The 16,400-nt window shown below is 37.5% G+C and overlaps 3 protein-coding genes across 8 annotated transcripts; 1 reads left to right on the top strand and 2 right to left on the bottom strand.

Annotated features, from left to right (window-relative positions):
• The first annotated feature begins 462 nt into the window (after nucleotides 1–462).
• Nucleotides 463–11,873, top strand: Plod (procollagen lysyl hydroxylase). Of its 3 annotated transcripts, none has more exons than XM_076374244.1 (10): nucleotides 463–578; nucleotides 1,131–1,462; nucleotides 3,510–3,741; nucleotides 3,818–4,158; nucleotides 4,225–4,678; nucleotides 4,756–4,983; nucleotides 8,298–8,619; nucleotides 8,704–8,808; nucleotides 9,348–9,494; nucleotides 10,373–11,873. In XM_076374244.1, exons 2-10 carry the CDS (start codon nucleotides 1,369–1,371, stop codon nucleotides 10,655–10,657), a joined length of 2,208 nt encoding a protein of 735 aa, XP_076230359.1. In that variant the 5' UTR covers nucleotides 463–578; nucleotides 1,131–1,368; the 3' UTR covers nucleotides 10,658–11,873. The 3 variants fall into 3 exon arrangements, with proteins under 3 accessions (XP_076230359.1, XP_031829351.1, XP_031829360.1); XM_031973491.2 differs by lacking the exon at nucleotides 9,348–9,494 and adding an exon at nucleotides 9,160–9,306 and having other exon boundaries at nucleotides 10,373–11,565; XM_031973500.2 differs by lacking the exons at nucleotides 1,131–1,462; nucleotides 9,348–9,494 and adding an exon at nucleotides 9,160–9,306 and having other exon boundaries at nucleotides 470–578; nucleotides 10,373–11,565.
• On the bottom strand, nucleotides 4,995–7,918 carry LOC116425579 (immunoglobulin domain-containing protein oig-4). 4 transcript variants are annotated; one of them, XM_031973540.2, is made up of 5 exons: nucleotides 7,294–7,918; nucleotides 7,077–7,227; nucleotides 5,579–5,760; nucleotides 5,356–5,505; nucleotides 4,995–5,283 (listed from the first exon to the last, which is right to left on the bottom strand). In XM_031973540.2, the coding sequence occupies exons 1-5, from the start codon at nucleotides 7,474–7,476 to the stop codon at nucleotides 5,125–5,127; spliced, it is 825 nt and encodes a 274-aa protein (XP_031829400.1). In that variant the 5' UTR covers nucleotides 7,477–7,918; the 3' UTR covers nucleotides 4,995–5,124. The 4 variants fall into 4 exon arrangements, with proteins under 4 accessions (XP_031829400.1, XP_031829392.1, XP_031829382.1 ...); XM_031973532.2 differs by lacking the exons at nucleotides 7,077–7,227; nucleotides 7,294–7,918 and adding an exon at nucleotides 5,914–6,455 and having other exon boundaries at nucleotides 4,998–5,283; nucleotides 5,579–5,852; XM_031973522.2 differs by lacking the exons at nucleotides 7,077–7,227; nucleotides 7,294–7,918 and adding an exon at nucleotides 5,914–6,453 and having other exon boundaries at nucleotides 4,999–5,283; nucleotides 5,579–5,823.
• A 36-nt stretch (nucleotides 11,874–11,909) lies between the features above and the next one.
• Nucleotides 11,910–15,519, bottom strand: Vsp37A (Vacuolar protein sorting 37A). Its single transcript, XM_031973036.2, has 5 exons — nucleotides 15,014–15,519; nucleotides 14,304–14,493; nucleotides 14,121–14,235; nucleotides 13,513–14,040; nucleotides 11,910–12,865 (listed from the first exon to the last, which is right to left on the bottom strand). Exons 1-5 carry the CDS (start codon nucleotides 15,100–15,102, stop codon nucleotides 12,519–12,521), a joined length of 1,269 nt encoding a protein of 422 aa, XP_031828896.1. The 5' UTR covers nucleotides 15,103–15,519; the 3' UTR covers nucleotides 11,910–12,518.
• Nucleotides 15,520–16,400: the final 881 nt, after the last annotated feature.

Below are 16,400 nucleotides of genomic sequence, written 5' to 3'. Positions count from 1 at the left end.
CATTACTAGAACGGGTAAGTCAATTTAATTAAATCATAAAAACCTAATTTACTGCATGTTCTAATGTTTAAATAATTACTAACAAGGAGATGGTTTTTAATATACTTTATTTCAGTATATAAATTTAGATACGTACAGAGATTTAATTAGAATAATATCAAACTACAAATTTTATTCATATTAATGATTTTTTATTTGTCGATAACTTATCGACATATACAATTGAATGTTTATATTTTTAATCATCGTTCATGTACAAATGATTATTTTAGAAAATAATCTATAATCTGTTATTGGAATTTTAATGCCTATGAAAGGCAAAAACAATAAGGAGATAAATCGTTTGAATGGTTTCGTTACTATATAACTGCAATGGTTTTGCAAGAATCTACCGCTTTTTACGTTGCAATCTTACGTAGTTCACTAAATGACCGTTCCACTCGAGCAGAGCATTTTTCACAGCGTCGGTATTTCAGAACCGTGGACCTAAAATTTTCATTACACGTGACGTCTGTGCCCGAGTGTGTTCCACAGTTATTACGCAAAATAATTCTATTTATTCAGCCTAAATACTCCAGGTATATCTCGATTTTTATATACACCTAACAATACAGAAATTACGAAACTGCTACATATTCTCAGCTTCTTAAAAGATTGCATCTCAGTGTATCTTAAATATTCGTTTCCACTAACACCAATACATAACATATATCTTTCATTTCCAAAAAATCGCGCCAATAATTAATCCGCTACATTAATCCACATAATAATTAAAATACAAACTATTAAAATATAACTACATAAACCTAATCAAGTCATCGTAACCTCTAACAAAAAATCTTACTCCGTCGGTAACCAAGTAAAAAACTCACTGAGTAAATTACTCCGTCGGTAAATTTTAATTCCCTTTTCAAAACAATAAACCTCAATAAACAGCAATCAAATTAAATATCCTATATATAATTAAACCGTTAAATATCAGTTCAACATCATCGAACAAGCTCATAAAAGAATCGACATTTTAAATGTACATCTCCTAACTCGCTATACGTGCACGGTACAATCAGAGATCGCGAATCACGGGTGTCACTCGTTTAATCAATGAAAACGCGGTTCCGACGTGCTTCCAGCATCCAAACAGTCGTGTCCAGCTACAAAGCATGCTTGCGAGAGTGGTGTTGCCGTGGCCCCGACGCAGTAAGGAGGCGGTCGGCGAACGTGCACACCGAAGATAGTAACTTTCGTCGAAAAAGCGTGGGAGTAGCGACGAACTTGCTTGCCGCTGTTCGAGGCTGATCTTAGTTGTAACTGCGCGTTGTCGGCGCGCACTCACGTAGCACGCGCCAGCCTCTTTTTCTCGTTAACAAAATGCGTGCAAAGAACGTCGGAAGCTGCCTCCTCTGGAGCTTGTTCCTCGTGTACCACGTGGTCACCGAGACACCGCCATCGACGAGCATAGACGGTAAATGGTTTCAATCGTACAACCCGAGAGGTAGGGCTATGCCAGTCCGTTGTTTACCGTGGCCGATCAACGAGAACCGAATCATTCGCGAAAACATGAATGAAAAGTTTCGTCTGCCGTCATCCGAACCGTCGAGATCTCTTTCGAGAGCTTTCCACTGATACCCTTTGCCGGTCATTTGCCCGGGGCAAGCTTGCTTGGTACCGAAATTATTTTTTCACTTTCTCGCTCCTTCCGGCGACTCGTACGACTCTCCAATATCACTTAAAACATTTTCTGAATTTTCATGAATCTTCGGATGTTCTTTTCTTTTTAAGAAATTATTTTTCCGATTTTTGACTTCTTTCGTCGACCGATACTCATAGGGCTCTCCAAATATATCACTTAAAATATTTTCCACATTTTCATGAATCTTCGGATGTTCCTTCTTTAAACGTTATTTAATTTTTTTTTTGGTTGACCAGTGGAGAAAGTTGACTCAGGAAGACGAGCGGATATCGTTTGTTCCACGAGACTCGAGTCACTGACGGGACATTATAATATTAAAAAAAATTCTGCTGTTCAATGAAGTCGCGTTGCGTTTCTGGAAGTTTTATCTCGTTTATCGGAGGACTGAGTTGAGGATAGTTGACCTCTTTATACGCGCGAGATGACGGTATTGTCCATGATGAAATATTAACGACTATATCGTTCGTTGTTCGTTAATCAACTTTGAATTGTATATTATATTCCCGTTTGAATTTTGGCTTCGATTGAATCGATTTTTTTACAGATCAATCGTTCGATAGGGAACAGGAAATGAATTGGGATAATGATATTGAATAATGGGATAGACAGGGCGCGACGGAATGTTTTTGAATCTTGATGCACATCGATGATTCGTTTAATGGCCTTGCTCTTTTTCGTTCGCGTCTCCGATGCAGTTATTTCTTCGTGGCCCCGTGGATTTAATTGCATGTAAATGCTTTACAGTTAGAGATAAAAACGTTAATTCGTCTCTTGCATCTCGTGCGAGTTGGTAGACAACTAGATCAAGTGCGGTCGAGTTATCTCTCCGTTTCCGGTTACACGGCGTACGTGATTACGAGGATGGTTCCGTCGGCTCGTCGGATCAACGCGAATCTGAATAACCATTTTTATGTATTTATGGCAACGGAACCGAAATTTTTGCGTTACAAAGACACGACGATTAAATGAGCATTTGCGAGCGCGCGCCTACACGATCATGCAAATTGTTCATTTTCATAGTTTCACGTTGCACAACGAGTTGCGTATACTTGGTGTTCCGGTGAAAAAAGAATTTTCGATTGAGGACGATGAGGTAACTCTTATAACGCTTATTTCTGTATAATGATTCGGTTGAGAAGTAATATGATTCTCAGCGAGTAACGCTCGTTATGTTACGTTCGAATCGTGATGTCATGACGAAAAAGCAAAGCTATGAGAACCATGGGCGAGCCCATGTGCTGATGTTATTACTCCAGAAATAGACGAACTTTTATGTATACTGTGGCGTTCTGGGAAAAAATATATGTTCGGCACGGTACGCGTGGATAGGTTTTGAAACTTGTATTTCTGTATGTTTATTTTATTTTCAATTTACCATTTAGAAATATATTTTATTTTATTTTAAACTTAACAATTTGAATTCTAACAGTACCAAAATAGTATTTAGAAGTATATTTTATCTTTATTTTATTTTAAATTTATCATTTAGAAATATATTTTATTTTATTTTGAACTTAAGATAAAATATACTTCTAAATACTATTTTGGTACTGTTACAATTCAAATGTTCAGTAATTAATTGTTTTTTATTGAACAATTACTCTTTACATTGATGAAGTTTTATTCAATTTGAAACTAGTAATGCTAAGCTTAAGTTGATTTAATGATCTGAATTAAATTATAGATTTTCTAATGTATTCGTATACAGGTGATCTGTGTTATTAAATTTCCTGTTTCGTGTCTTTATGCACTGTTAATTATTGAAGGCTTTACAATGTGTATTTCTGAATAAAATTATTTTAAATTGTATGCATTTCAGATGTACTTGTGTTCACTGTTGCCACTAATGAGACTGATGGATATAAGAGATATCTTTGGTCAGTTGATGTATATGGATTCCGCAGTAACTTGAATGTGCTTGCACTGGGAAAGCCTTGGGATGGTGGTAACGTAAAGACCAGTCCTGGAGGAGGATTCAAAGTCAATTATTTGAAGGAAGCGCTGCAAAAGTACCAAAATGATAAGGAGAAGATTGTGATATTTACAGACAGGTTTATATTTAAAAATCTTTGAATGCAACACGTACGATTGATAGATCATTAATTGGTACTTATATTTATCTTTCAGTTATGATGTGATATTTTTAAGTGGCTTGGAGGAAATTGTCAGTAAATTCAAGAGTATGAACGCTAGAATTTTATTCGCCGCGGAAGGGTCATGTTGGCCAGACAAATCATTAGTCACCAAATATCCTCCTGTTGCGCAGGGGAAACGTTTCTTAAATTCAGGAGGTTTCATAGGCTATGCTTCAGATATTTATGCAATAACAACTTATCATCCTATAAAGAGTAGAGACGACGACCAGCTTTTTTACACTAAAGCGTATCTGAATGAGAAATTACGAGAAGAACATGAAATTAAGTTAGATCATAAGTCCGAAATATTTCAGAATCTCTATGGAGCTGTTGGTATGTATGCGCATGAGTCTGCTATTTTCAGTGAGAATACAATACTAATGAGATTTTTATGAACAGCTGACGTGGAATTGAAATTCGAAGGAGGAAAAGCTTCTCTCATAAACACTGTTTACAAAACGAAACCATTGGTACTCCATGGAAATGGTCGCAGTAAATTATCTTTAAATTCGTTGGGAAATTACTTAGCCCAGGCTTGGAATTCCGAAGGAGGATGTGTGATGTGCTGGGAAGGAACAACGGAACTAGATAAAACATTGCCAGAAACGTATCCAACTGTATTAATCGCTATATTCATTGAAAAGCCTACTCCCTTCTTGGAGGAATTCCTGAAAGCGGTGTACAATCAAGCTTACCCAAAATCAAAGCTTCATCTGTTTCTTCATAACAATGTGGAGTATCATCAGCACACTGTGGACACATTCATGGACGAATACGCGAAAGAATACAAGAGCAGCAAACAAATTCTCTTCAGTGATGATATCAATGAAGTTGATGCAAGAAACCTGGCCATGTACGTATGAAATGATTAATTCCAATTAGAACACTTAATATTATTTTTATTGCTTTAAAATAACAGTTGTTCTATAGGGACTATTGCTTGCTAAAGGAATGCTCTGGATATTTTTTCATTGATTCTGTTTCTCATTTGGACAATGAATTCACATTAAAGCTTTTAGTAGAGCAGCAACGAGGAATCGTTGCGCCATTGCTGGTCAGACCGTACAAAATGTGGAGTAACTTCTGGGGTGCAATTGGAGATGATGGATTTTACGCCAGGAGTTTTGATTACATGGAAATTGTGAAAAATGAGAGGAGGTGAGTGTTTGATATAAGAAATTCTCTTTTATTATTATTAACTGTATTCATTGCCTAACCTACATATACATTTCTCAAATTCTATTATAATCTTAATTAATATAATCTAACTACTCTCTAACTACTCGAAAGAGCATAAACTTAATCGAAAGCGATAGAAAAGTCAGTCTTGAAAGATCTGCGATCAATGCTGTACATATTGTCAGCTGAGCACTCATATACTCCAGCATCCATTTGAGTAGCAGGATCAATCTCTAGTTTTGACTTCACTTTATCCTTTCCAACTTGCCATTCGTGTACCTGTACAATGAACATCCATTAAGTCACCCTGTTCCATGCTTCACCATTCCAATTGAGACTGTATGTACGTACATGCAGGTAAAGATGGCTATAGATCTCAGCACCATCCTTGAACCATGTAATGTGTGGACGTGGATTTCCACGTGCGACACAGAGGAAAGCAATCTTGTGGCCCAGAACATACTCAAGATCAAAGTGAGACGCCAACAGTATCTTTGCACCCTGAATCAAACATTGTTCTTAGAAAATAGTTGAGGATTGAAACAAAGTCAACTTCGCTAATGAATCTGCCTACATTGTTGTTGTTGTAGTACTGGTCGCTCTCTGGGTCGCGGTATTTCCCAGTTATAGGCAGTCCTATTTGGAGACGCGACCTAGTTTTACCTCTGGTACGTCCTCTTCGTCCAAGAGTCTCTTGGTTGTTCAGACACAAAATGATCAACAACAACAGCATGGCCATAGAGCGTGGCATGACTAACCAGGGGTAGCAAATAGAGTCTGTGGTTAGGTCAGGTGACGAAGGATCTTCACTAGAGCACTCTGAGATCAAACAGAGCCAAACTGAAAGACTTAATTATTGAACAGAGTTTCGAATGTAGTGCAACCTTTGTCCACGCGGGAGATACTCACCGAGCACAGGCAACGTACGATGATCACACGGAACTCCGATGTAACTGACAGCCACCTAATCATTACTCCCCTAGTGTCCTCTCCTATCTATTACAAACGTATAGGCAAATACTGGTGAACCGCACTTGCGTAGCGTATACGTGAGCCGATTATTCTTTTGACACTTATTGCATGTCGGTCATCGGTAAATTTCAATTTCACATTGATACTTCACGCAGTCTAATTTGAATAGCGTGGATGCGTTTAAATGATTTGGAAAAATGATGAAAATAGAGTCAATTTACAATCGCATCAATTCGAATTAATTTCCAATATTTTGGAGTCTACAGATATTTTAGAGACGTTCTATATAAAGTTTTCTTCTTTGTGTACAGTTAATTTGAGTTTTTGATTTTGAGAAGATTTATATTAAAATATATTCTCTGTTTACATGGAGAATTTTTTTAATGGGAGTTTATTGGATAGATATATAACAGTGAGCCATTTTCAATGTTTTACGCCTCGCAGACCAGACATACCACCCTTATGAGAGTCAATTGTGATTTAATGAATGAGAGCTGGGGGAACTCTAAATTTCCAAGTGTGCTGTCACGTACAGAAAATTCTTAATGATCATGGAACGTGTGCGTTAAGGAGAGCAACCGAGTGTTTCAGATATTCTACTTACACAGATTCACAGTAATTACAGTTACGTTTTAATTGAGCAAGTGGTTAGTTGGTACAACTTCGGAGGGATTACTCATCGGTCTTCTGAAACAATTATTACGAGTCTCTTTTATTGTTTCCTTATGAACAGTTACTCTTCTGTAGAGTTGAAAATTAAGTTGTTGTTGTAATTCTTTTTTTAGATTAAGTCGTTTAAAACTAAAAGAACTATTTCGTTATCGATAATTAGTTTTATAGAAAATAATTGTGTCATTGCTCATACAGTCACAAACATTTTAATAAGTTATCATGACATAATCTGTCCTGAAACCGCGTCGATCAACAGCATACTGATTGTCAGCTTGACACTCATAATACCCGGCATCTTGCTGCGTAGCAGGATCAATTTCCATCTTTGATTTTAGAGTATCATTGCCCACAGGCCATTCGTGTACCTGTAAATGTGTGTTTCTAAATCTTAATCGTTTGTACTTGTTAGTTTCAATTGATAAAAAGTACCTGAAAGAATTTATGATGGTACAGTTCAATTCCATCCTTCAGCCATGTGATCTCAGGTCTTGGGAATCCAGTGGCCATGCAGAAAAAAGTGATCTTCCTGCCTAGCATATAGTCTAACTCGAAATGAGAAGCTTTCACTATTCTTGCTCCCTGTGGTAGTCAGAAATTCAATGTTTCCTGTTGTTTACACTATAATATTAATTGTTATGGACTCACATCTTTGTGCTCGTAATAATTGGCACTGGCTGGATTTCGATGAGGAATCAGAATTGGCATCCTAGACTTGTACACTCTTCCGCTGCGACCTCTGCTGCTACCTCTGCCTCCTCCACCTTTCGCTGCATCTGTGCTCATCAGTAAACCAATGAAGAATAGGCATATGAGTTTGCATCTGGTCATTTGTTTTATGTGAAAGATTGCATTTAATGCACAGACGAACTTTCTCTTGTAACTATTCTACTCAGGATTTGAAAATAATGTCTTGCGATACACTAATCAATGGATGTTTTGTTTAAATCTGGACATGTAGGAACTTCGTAAGTTACTTCACTAAAGAACAAGTGTTTGCGACAAGAGTAGCACACCGTGGTTTGGCCAACTGTTTGTAGACACTTCTTCCGTCAAGTGGGCAAACAAGATCAGTGGCTTTGGGTTCCTTCTGTCCCTACAGCCTAAAATATGAATGGACTGTGCTCGATGGGCATGCTGTCATTGGTGACAGAGTTATGAATCTCAATTGGATAATTATACATAACCCATTGCTGGTGTGTTCATTGACCAATCACGACTTCACAGCGATTGCCTTACAAAATATTTAAGCGATGACCTCTGAAAAACAACATTGTCTCCCATGGTTGACAAAGAACCGTATCAATCCCCTATGGATGTTGTGAGTCAGTCTCTACCAGTGGCCTCGAGCTCCTGAGAATATTGAAGCGTGATAACACCCACGTGCTGGCATTCATTGAATTAAGAATGATCTCTCTTTTCAATATCTCTCCACTGCGATGAGTAAAACGGAAATTGAAATTGAACATGAACACTAGAAAAATTAGGGAGCTGCTCGTGCTCATTAGTTACGCAATATTAAAAATGTTTTATTTATTCTCGTATGCAATATTTAAGCAAAATTATTTATTATATCTTTAAATCCTTTTAAATTTGTTAATAGTTTCTTAAAAATTGTCATGCTATTAAGGATAATTTGTATACGTTTTTAGGGGACTATGGAATGTACCTTTTGTCAGCAGCTGTTATTTGATTAACGCCACGTTAATTAGTAAAAAAGAGACTCGTCCATCTTACTTGATGGGAGATTTGGATACGGAGATGGCTTTCGCCGAATCCAATAGAGACCGATCTATTTTCATGTATGTCAGTAACAGGATTGATTTTGGGCATCTTGTTGATCCTACCAATTATGACATTTCTCTCACCAATCCTGACTTGTATCAAATTCAAGACAACAAAGTGGACTGGGAGAAAAGATACATACACGAAAGTTACGCGGAGAATTTTAACCCTGATAAAACTCCCATGCAGGCAAGCTGTCTATATTCATCTTCAATGTTATCTTTTCACTATTTCATTGCAATTAAATTGCGTTCAATTTACATTTTTTTACAGCCTTGTCCAGACGTATACTGGTTCCCCATAGTCAATGAAAGATTCACCAAGGAACTGGTGCAAGTCATGGAAGCATATGGAAAGTGGTCCGATGGAACAAATAATGTATGATAAATAATCATTAGACTGCATTTTATGCAATTGTAGCACACAGGATTTTCTAAGCCCCAGTATAACAAAAATTATGAAACATTTGTTCATTTTGAATGAAAATCTACTCTTCGACAATATAAACAAATTTCTATTCAAGTTGCATTGTTGCAAGTTAATCCATAATAATTCATAATTGCATAAATATCTGCAGTTTAATGTGTTACTGCTCTATTTATTTTCCAATATGTTAAGTAGATTGGCATCAACTTTTAATAACGAAGTTCTATCTCTGAAGTTTAGAAATGGGGGGAAGTTGTTATTTCGTTGTTGCATGGTATAGTGATACAACGGTTTGTTTAACAGGATCCTAGAATAACGGGAGGTTATGAAAACGTGCCGACTCGTGATATTCATATGAAGCAAGTAAAATATGAACACCAATGGTTATACTTCTTAAAGGAGTACGTTAGGCCCCTGCAGGAATTCGTGTTCACCGGATATTATCACGACGTAAGACACCAGTTTCTCGCCTAACGCATGATTATTTCTAGGACCCACGTATCGACGGTGGATACGAAGCCGTCCCGACGCGAGACGTTCACATGAAACAAGTCGGCCTTCACGAATCTTGGCTAGACTTCCTTTTCGAATACGTCAGCCCCTTGCAAGAGCATGTTTTTATAGGCTACTATACGAGCGTAAGAGTTCAACGAAGACCTTAAAAGAATCTCGGGAATAGGTCTCTCCGTTGGTTGCACAACATTCTCTGGCACCGAATGACATTGTCGAAGCACTACAGGGTGTTGTAAAAAAATGTTACCACACTTTGATTTACACGTTAAGCGCTACGAAAATTTTGAGTTGTTCTTTTGTAGCACTGAAAAGCAAGAACAATTATTCATTGTTTCATTCAATTATTCAACAGATTCATTACAATTGTTATCAAGTACTGAATTTCAGTGACTGACATGGCGTTTAACGTGTTAAAAATAAAAATAAAATTCAGCGTTCTACAAGATAATGAAGTGTGGCAACATCTTGTCCGACAGCCTGTATTTTCATCCCACCCACTCACTTCTTAATTAGACGCACCGCTTCCTGGTGATAGGCTTTCTGTACTTTCTCGTATAGTTGCATATGCAAACAGAAGACGTGTAAATATTTCATCACGCTGTGCATGATAAATTTTGTATGCACTGCTTTAAGGGAGAAGACCACTTAGATAAGAAAATCAATTTTTCTTGTTTAATTCTCTTGAAGTATCAGGTACATGAAATATAATAAAAGAATGTTTCAGAATCCAAACATTAACTAAAGTGCAGTGATTAAAGAACGCAGCAGTAAAATCAGAAAATTGAAAAATTTATTTTTAGACGTCGCTAGGTGGTTTGGTCTCTTAATATTTTTTACTCCTTACATTAACCTCTTGTCTGATTTATTTTGAATCAGTTCCCTTTGTCGCAACCCGTTAAAGAAAATTAAAGTATCATTTCAGTTCAAGGGGTTAAAAGAATAATTAAAGTCTTATGCGAAAGCTAGCTCTGTTCGACGATTAATTATAATTGTATGTTAACAGCCACCTCGTGCACTCATGAATTTCGTCGTGAGATACCGGCCAGACGAGCAACCATCATTGAAGCCGCACCATGACAGTTCTACCTACACCATAAACATCGCCCTGAACAAGCAAGGAGTGGACTACGAGGGTGGAGGTTGCAGATTCATTCGGTACAACTGTTCTGTGACGGACACCAAGCCAGGCTGGATGCTGCTGCATCCTGGAAGATTGACTCATTACCACGAAGGACTCAGAGTCACTAATGGTACCCGATACATCATGATCTCGTTCGTTGATCCTTGATTAACCGAATGAACCATAGGACAGTCTAAATAATGGAAACGAAAAAGATTGTGTTTATCGTTAGCAGACTGCGGACATTTATGCAAATCCAGAAAAAGAGAATTCCATGAGCATTTATTTTATGTATCAGCGTTTTAACCATAATCATTTTAACATGTATCTGTACGTATGTACTGCTGGATCACTTGATGACTAGGCAGAGGACTTCAGCTGATTAATCGATTCTCATTTTTGTCAGCAATTTTCTATTGATTGTATTTCTTAATTTTTTATATTTTTAATCATTTGCTGTTTGCTGATATGGTTACACGTGACCTATAAAAATGGGAATATGTAAATTGAAGACACCTCTTGCTTCTGCTGTTCCGACAGACATCAAATCATCTCCTAATTGTAAATACATACTACGCTTTATTGATACCTTGATTTTACTGCCAGATCATTATATTATTGCAAAAGCTTTGTTTTACTGCATATCAGAGCAAATGCATAAACTTCCGTCGTCTGATCGCTAGAAACGAAAGCAAAGTATAGATATCGTCCGGACGTGTCTCAAACCATTCTTGTCGTTCGACGCGTCTTGGAACAGTACGAGGCACAAGAATCATTCGAGCTGTGCGTACATGTTCATCCATTGGACAGTAATGTTAGTTGGAAGCAATGTCAAAGCGGACGACATGGCATGATTAAAGAAGAGGAACCTATTTCACTTCTTGATGTTATTTTTTTAATACGAGAATAGCTGCGCAGAGGGATTAGCGATCATGAACGTTTGTACGGAAATAAAAGAACAAAACATAGGTTGCATTTCTACGCCATCCATTGATGATCATCACTGGAATCACATATGCAAACACCCGTCAAGTTTTATACTTCCTTTTCCCTTTTATTAAAAATGCGGTACTTTTCTTCTGTTTTTTTTTCCTTTTAAATTATTTACAACTTACAATGTCTACACACAAATTATCGTCGTACTCGCAACGCGGAACGTCGCGTTTCATTTTTCTCGGTTAAACGATCCAACTAGCGAGAGGATTACAACACGTACACTGTGACTTTTGTTTAGAAAAAACAACGAAAGCGTCTTCACGTTCCTCAGACTTTACACGCTTCTATACACTTTCGAGTTAACGTTACGTTGTATTAGGAACATCCTTAGGATAAGTAATTAGATATAACATCATCACCGAAATAGCAAAATCTTCGAAAAACGATACCATATTATATTTATTATTTTCTTCTCTCTTCCCCCCCCCCCCCCCCCATCTTAATTAGTGTCCGTTGTTCTCGCGCACTTCTCGATTTACACGGTAAAAAAGAAAATGCTCTGCGAGACCGTTGGAATCTCATTCAACAAACACTTTCTCTGTACGGAAGGATAAGTACATTTTGAAATGATCGTTGCGTGCACGCTTAGGTTCCATCGGGCACCAGCCAACGCTTATTCTTCCCCTTCTCTTCGGTGTGTCCTCGCATACACAGGAATCCTCCTCGGGGTCCTTGCTGCGATTCCAATTCTCAATCGTCCCGTTCGGAATGCATCATGAACACAGTCGAACTAATTTCGACGCGGCACACGAGTAGTACGTAACAAGCGGTGATGTAACGTAGTGATGATACATTTGTAAAAGTGTTCTCTGCCAGCGAGTGCCTTTACCGTTATAATAGAATACCATTTTTTGTTTTGTTCGTCTTTCTTTCCTTTCTTTCTTTCTGTTTTTTTCTTTTCTTCAGTAAATACGAATCGCCATTCGAATTCACGGTTTCGTTTCTTTAATTTAACTAGGCGTTATTTACAACGGTTTCTGTTGGACTCGATAGAAAAACAAAGACTGCGGTTAGACGCGGCGCGGCTACAGTTTTAATAGCCGGCCCGTTTTAATTCGTTCAGCTGATGAGCCAGCTTCTCCTCCTTGGTTCGCCTCGCTTGACCCAGCTTCCGGCATTCAATGTACGTGCTCAGGAAACGTTCCACGTCTATCTTCCTGTTGAGGAAATCCTCGGCGATCCGCTCGCTCTCCTCGTGGCTCTCGTCTGCTGCTTTCCTCAGGCATTCCTTTATGTGGTCCGGGGCGAACACCTCGGACAGTTTATTGTATCGTTGTATCAGTTGATCGTATCTGGCCTTCAGCGCAGCGACCGTCTGCACTTTGTTTGCTACGTCAGACTGCAATTCTCTAAGCTCGGGTTCTTTGGCAACGTTGACCTCTGGAAACGGAATGAAAGTGATCAACGTTTGCACTAATATGTTCATGGACTTTAGTATATTTATGTGTTTATTACTAGCTTTCATTGTATTATTTTGTATTAACCCCTTGTCATACAATGACGAGTGAAGATTTGTAGATTAATTGAACAAAAATCAGTTTATTACCCATAGATCAAAGAAAGACTGTTTGCTATTATCAACGTATTATATCCAAATGAAATTTCCACTTAGTAGAATAAAGAATTTTGTTGCATTTCTTTCAAGTAGTTGATAGTAAAATGTTATATGAGCTTAGTAGAGAAAGTAAATAATACGTCAAGGGGGTAACAATAATAAATAATTTAACCCTTTGCACTCGAGAGGTGACTCTTAGTTACCACTTGATTTGATGCAAAGAATAAAATATGGTATTTAATATTGAACTGTGTATAATGAAATACTTCAAGTGCAAAGGGTTAATGGAATAAAAGCTAGTATAATTGCACATAACATAAGCACATTATTGTTTACTGCTAGATTTTAAAAGCCAACGAGTAACAGTTTGTAACATACAAAATATTTTACACGTCGGCTGAATGAAAATTACAAGCTGTTAATTAGAGAAGCTTCGCTGACTAGACTATCGGGCTAATTAAAAATAACTTGCCGGCAGTTTTTTGGACCCAATCAATCGCATCGTCGATGGACGCATGAATATCCTTTAGCTCGGAATGTTTATCCAAGAATTCGTCCAATCTGTCCTCGTCTTCGCTAAGCTGTTTCAATTCCTCATTGCTCAAATTGTTCAATTCTGGGAACGCGACACTCTGCGGAGTTTTAGGCTGCAACTGGTTCGGCAACGATTGCTGATGATAATTCGCGTTCGCGTAATGAGAATTCAAGTACCCCCCTTGCTGATTTGAATTGTATCTAGTAAGGTCTGCTGTGTGGAGTGATCTGTTTCTTGAACTGGAAAGGTTGTACGTCGAATGCTGCGACGGAGAGCCAAACTTTGTGCAACTGTCCGTGGAATACTGGGTACCCGAGTTGGTTTGATTGTAACTGAGAATGCAAGAGCTCCCGCTGGCTGAAGAATATTGTGGGTACTGCATGGTGTGGTAAGAATTGAACGATGTCTGCGGGATTTCTGAGTAGTGTTGCATGGAATACGATGGAGAATTCCTTCCTTGTAGATCTATAATTGTATTATCACTGGTGGATATTGTGCAAGTCGACTATTTTAAACACAAGAATGTTATGCTAGCTAAAATTTACCTCTATGTGACTTAATGGATCCTGGAGAGGCATCTTCCAACAACTGGGGAGGATTTTTACTGAACTCCCTGATAATAGCTTGAACAACTCGACCAAGATCACTATGTACTGTAAACTGATACACAAGAATAATAGTCTACGCTATACTGATCGGTAAAAACATCGATTAGAAGAAAGTCTTACATTAAGTAATCCCGGTGCACTCGTGATTTCACTGTACTCGTTACACCAAGGATGATTCACAGGTGGAGACACCCTCAGCACTGGCTTTTCCAACGGAAACTCCGGTGACAAAGAGACCATAATAGCCATTCTCCTTTCACCAGCGTTGAATTGTACCTGATATTCCACATCTTCCCTTAATTCTACCACACTGAAACGTAACAAATCATGCACAGCCAATCGAATGATTTCCAAATAAAACACAGCAATCTTTCTCATAGCAAAATTATCAAAAGAAGAGAACGATATCCTATGTAAAACATTTGAACAATATAAAAAAACCATCTGAACAAACACACGTATGACAAAGTTCTATTACCCAGTTCAAACCGAGAAATTAATTCCAGGAAAGTATTTAAACAAGCAGGGCGTGTTCCCAAGACAATGATATCATTGATTCTCGGAGAATAAAGTTTCGCAACGCGAATAAAAAGTTAAGCGCCAATTCATTCGTTTCCGATCCATTGTTCGCATTAGCGAATTCCTAAGCAAAGAAACTCACGCTCTCGCATTTTATAGTGAAATCACGACCACCGTGGATCTTCGCCTTAAGAAATCTAACTCGAGGCTCGCGTTAAAACGCGAGGCGGAAAAAAAGGGCAGAGAATTATCATGGGGGAAAGTAAGGTTAAAACGAGAGAGAGGTTACATGGGATTCCGGATTCTCTTACTTGTCGTTGAAGATTTTCAGCGTGTCGATCTGCCGTTTTCTCTTGACTGCGACATTCTCATTTTCGCCACGGAATATTCGCGATATCATTTAAGAGCGTGAAGTGTAAATAAAACATTCGCTTATCCTTTGACCTCCCTGTCAAAGCAACCATCCAGCAGAACAGCTGTTTCCTCGGCCCTCTTAATGCACCACCCTGGGGGGAATTATTGTCGCGATCTGTCGTCCAAGAGTGCGATATTCGCTTTGTATACCACAGTGGCGTGCGAGTAGGCAGCTGTCAGGAGTAGTTTCGGTGACGTCATTTTTTCACCGTTTTTTTAGTAACTCGGTTTTCTCGCATGTTGACCTAATTTCATGGTTCGCCGTGCACGATCGTGGTGTACGATTGTTTTTTTCTGTTAACGTACAAAAAAAAAGTTACAATGTTTCATCGCGGATGTCGATGTTCGTTTTGCGGTTTTACTTATGTGAATCGGTTTTACGGCCGTGTACGCAGGGTTGCGTGCACTAAGGGGCGCCTGGACAACTGTAGATAGTCGGACTGGTTGCGTTTATACGGCGCAACAGACTATCACGCTGGTTACCGATATTTTAGATTTTAGGCTTGTTAATAGGAATCGAATTATTTGTATAATTCATTACTGATACTGGTTTGTTAACACTAGAATTACTAGATAGGTTAAAATGATTTATTCCTGATGACTTTTTTTATAATTAGTGGAAAAGTGTAAATGATGATACTGAGAAATCGGTGAAGAAGCTGATCGCCGATTGAAATCTTAATAAATATTATGATTTATTTTATAAAGAAATTTGTTTTAAGTTAAGAAATATAAGAAATTTTATTAATTTTATTTAATGAGTTTTCAATGCTTTTTAATTAACAAATTTTATTAATTTTATTTAATGATTTTTAAATGGTATTTATTAATGTAATATTGTATAAATCGGATTTCTAATAATTAAAAGTATATTTTCATAGTGTTAAATATTATATATTGGCTTAGATAAAAATGTATAAAACATGTAACGTTTGTATGTATTTATCTTGAGTCGATGATACAAAATATATTGTGCAATAATCGATACTTCGTATGTTTCCTTTATTTTCCCTCACTATTTTGCATGTTCATTCGAATCATGAGGAACAAAGCAATTAATATTGTTAATTGATGATTCGCTGAGAAATATTTCATATGAAATCATCATGAGGAAATCACAGGGTCTTTGTCTTTAAGTTTTCGTAACATACGTACATTTCTATTGTATTTGGTAAAATGAATATTGAACTTAGGATTTGAACATTATAATTTAATCTAAACATTTGCAATGATCATGCATATATTATCACAACATATAAATATTATATATAATTAATATTACCA

Source organism: Nomia melanderi, chromosome 2, assembly GCF_051020985.1.
Source record: "Nomia melanderi isolate GNS246 chromosome 2, iyNomMela1, whole genome shotgun sequence".
Taxonomy (NCBI): domain Eukaryota; kingdom Metazoa; phylum Arthropoda; class Insecta; order Hymenoptera; family Halictidae; genus Nomia; species Nomia melanderi.
The sequence above is the reverse complement of the archived record's forward strand: the minus strand, read 5'-3'. Positions and strand labels throughout refer to the sequence as shown.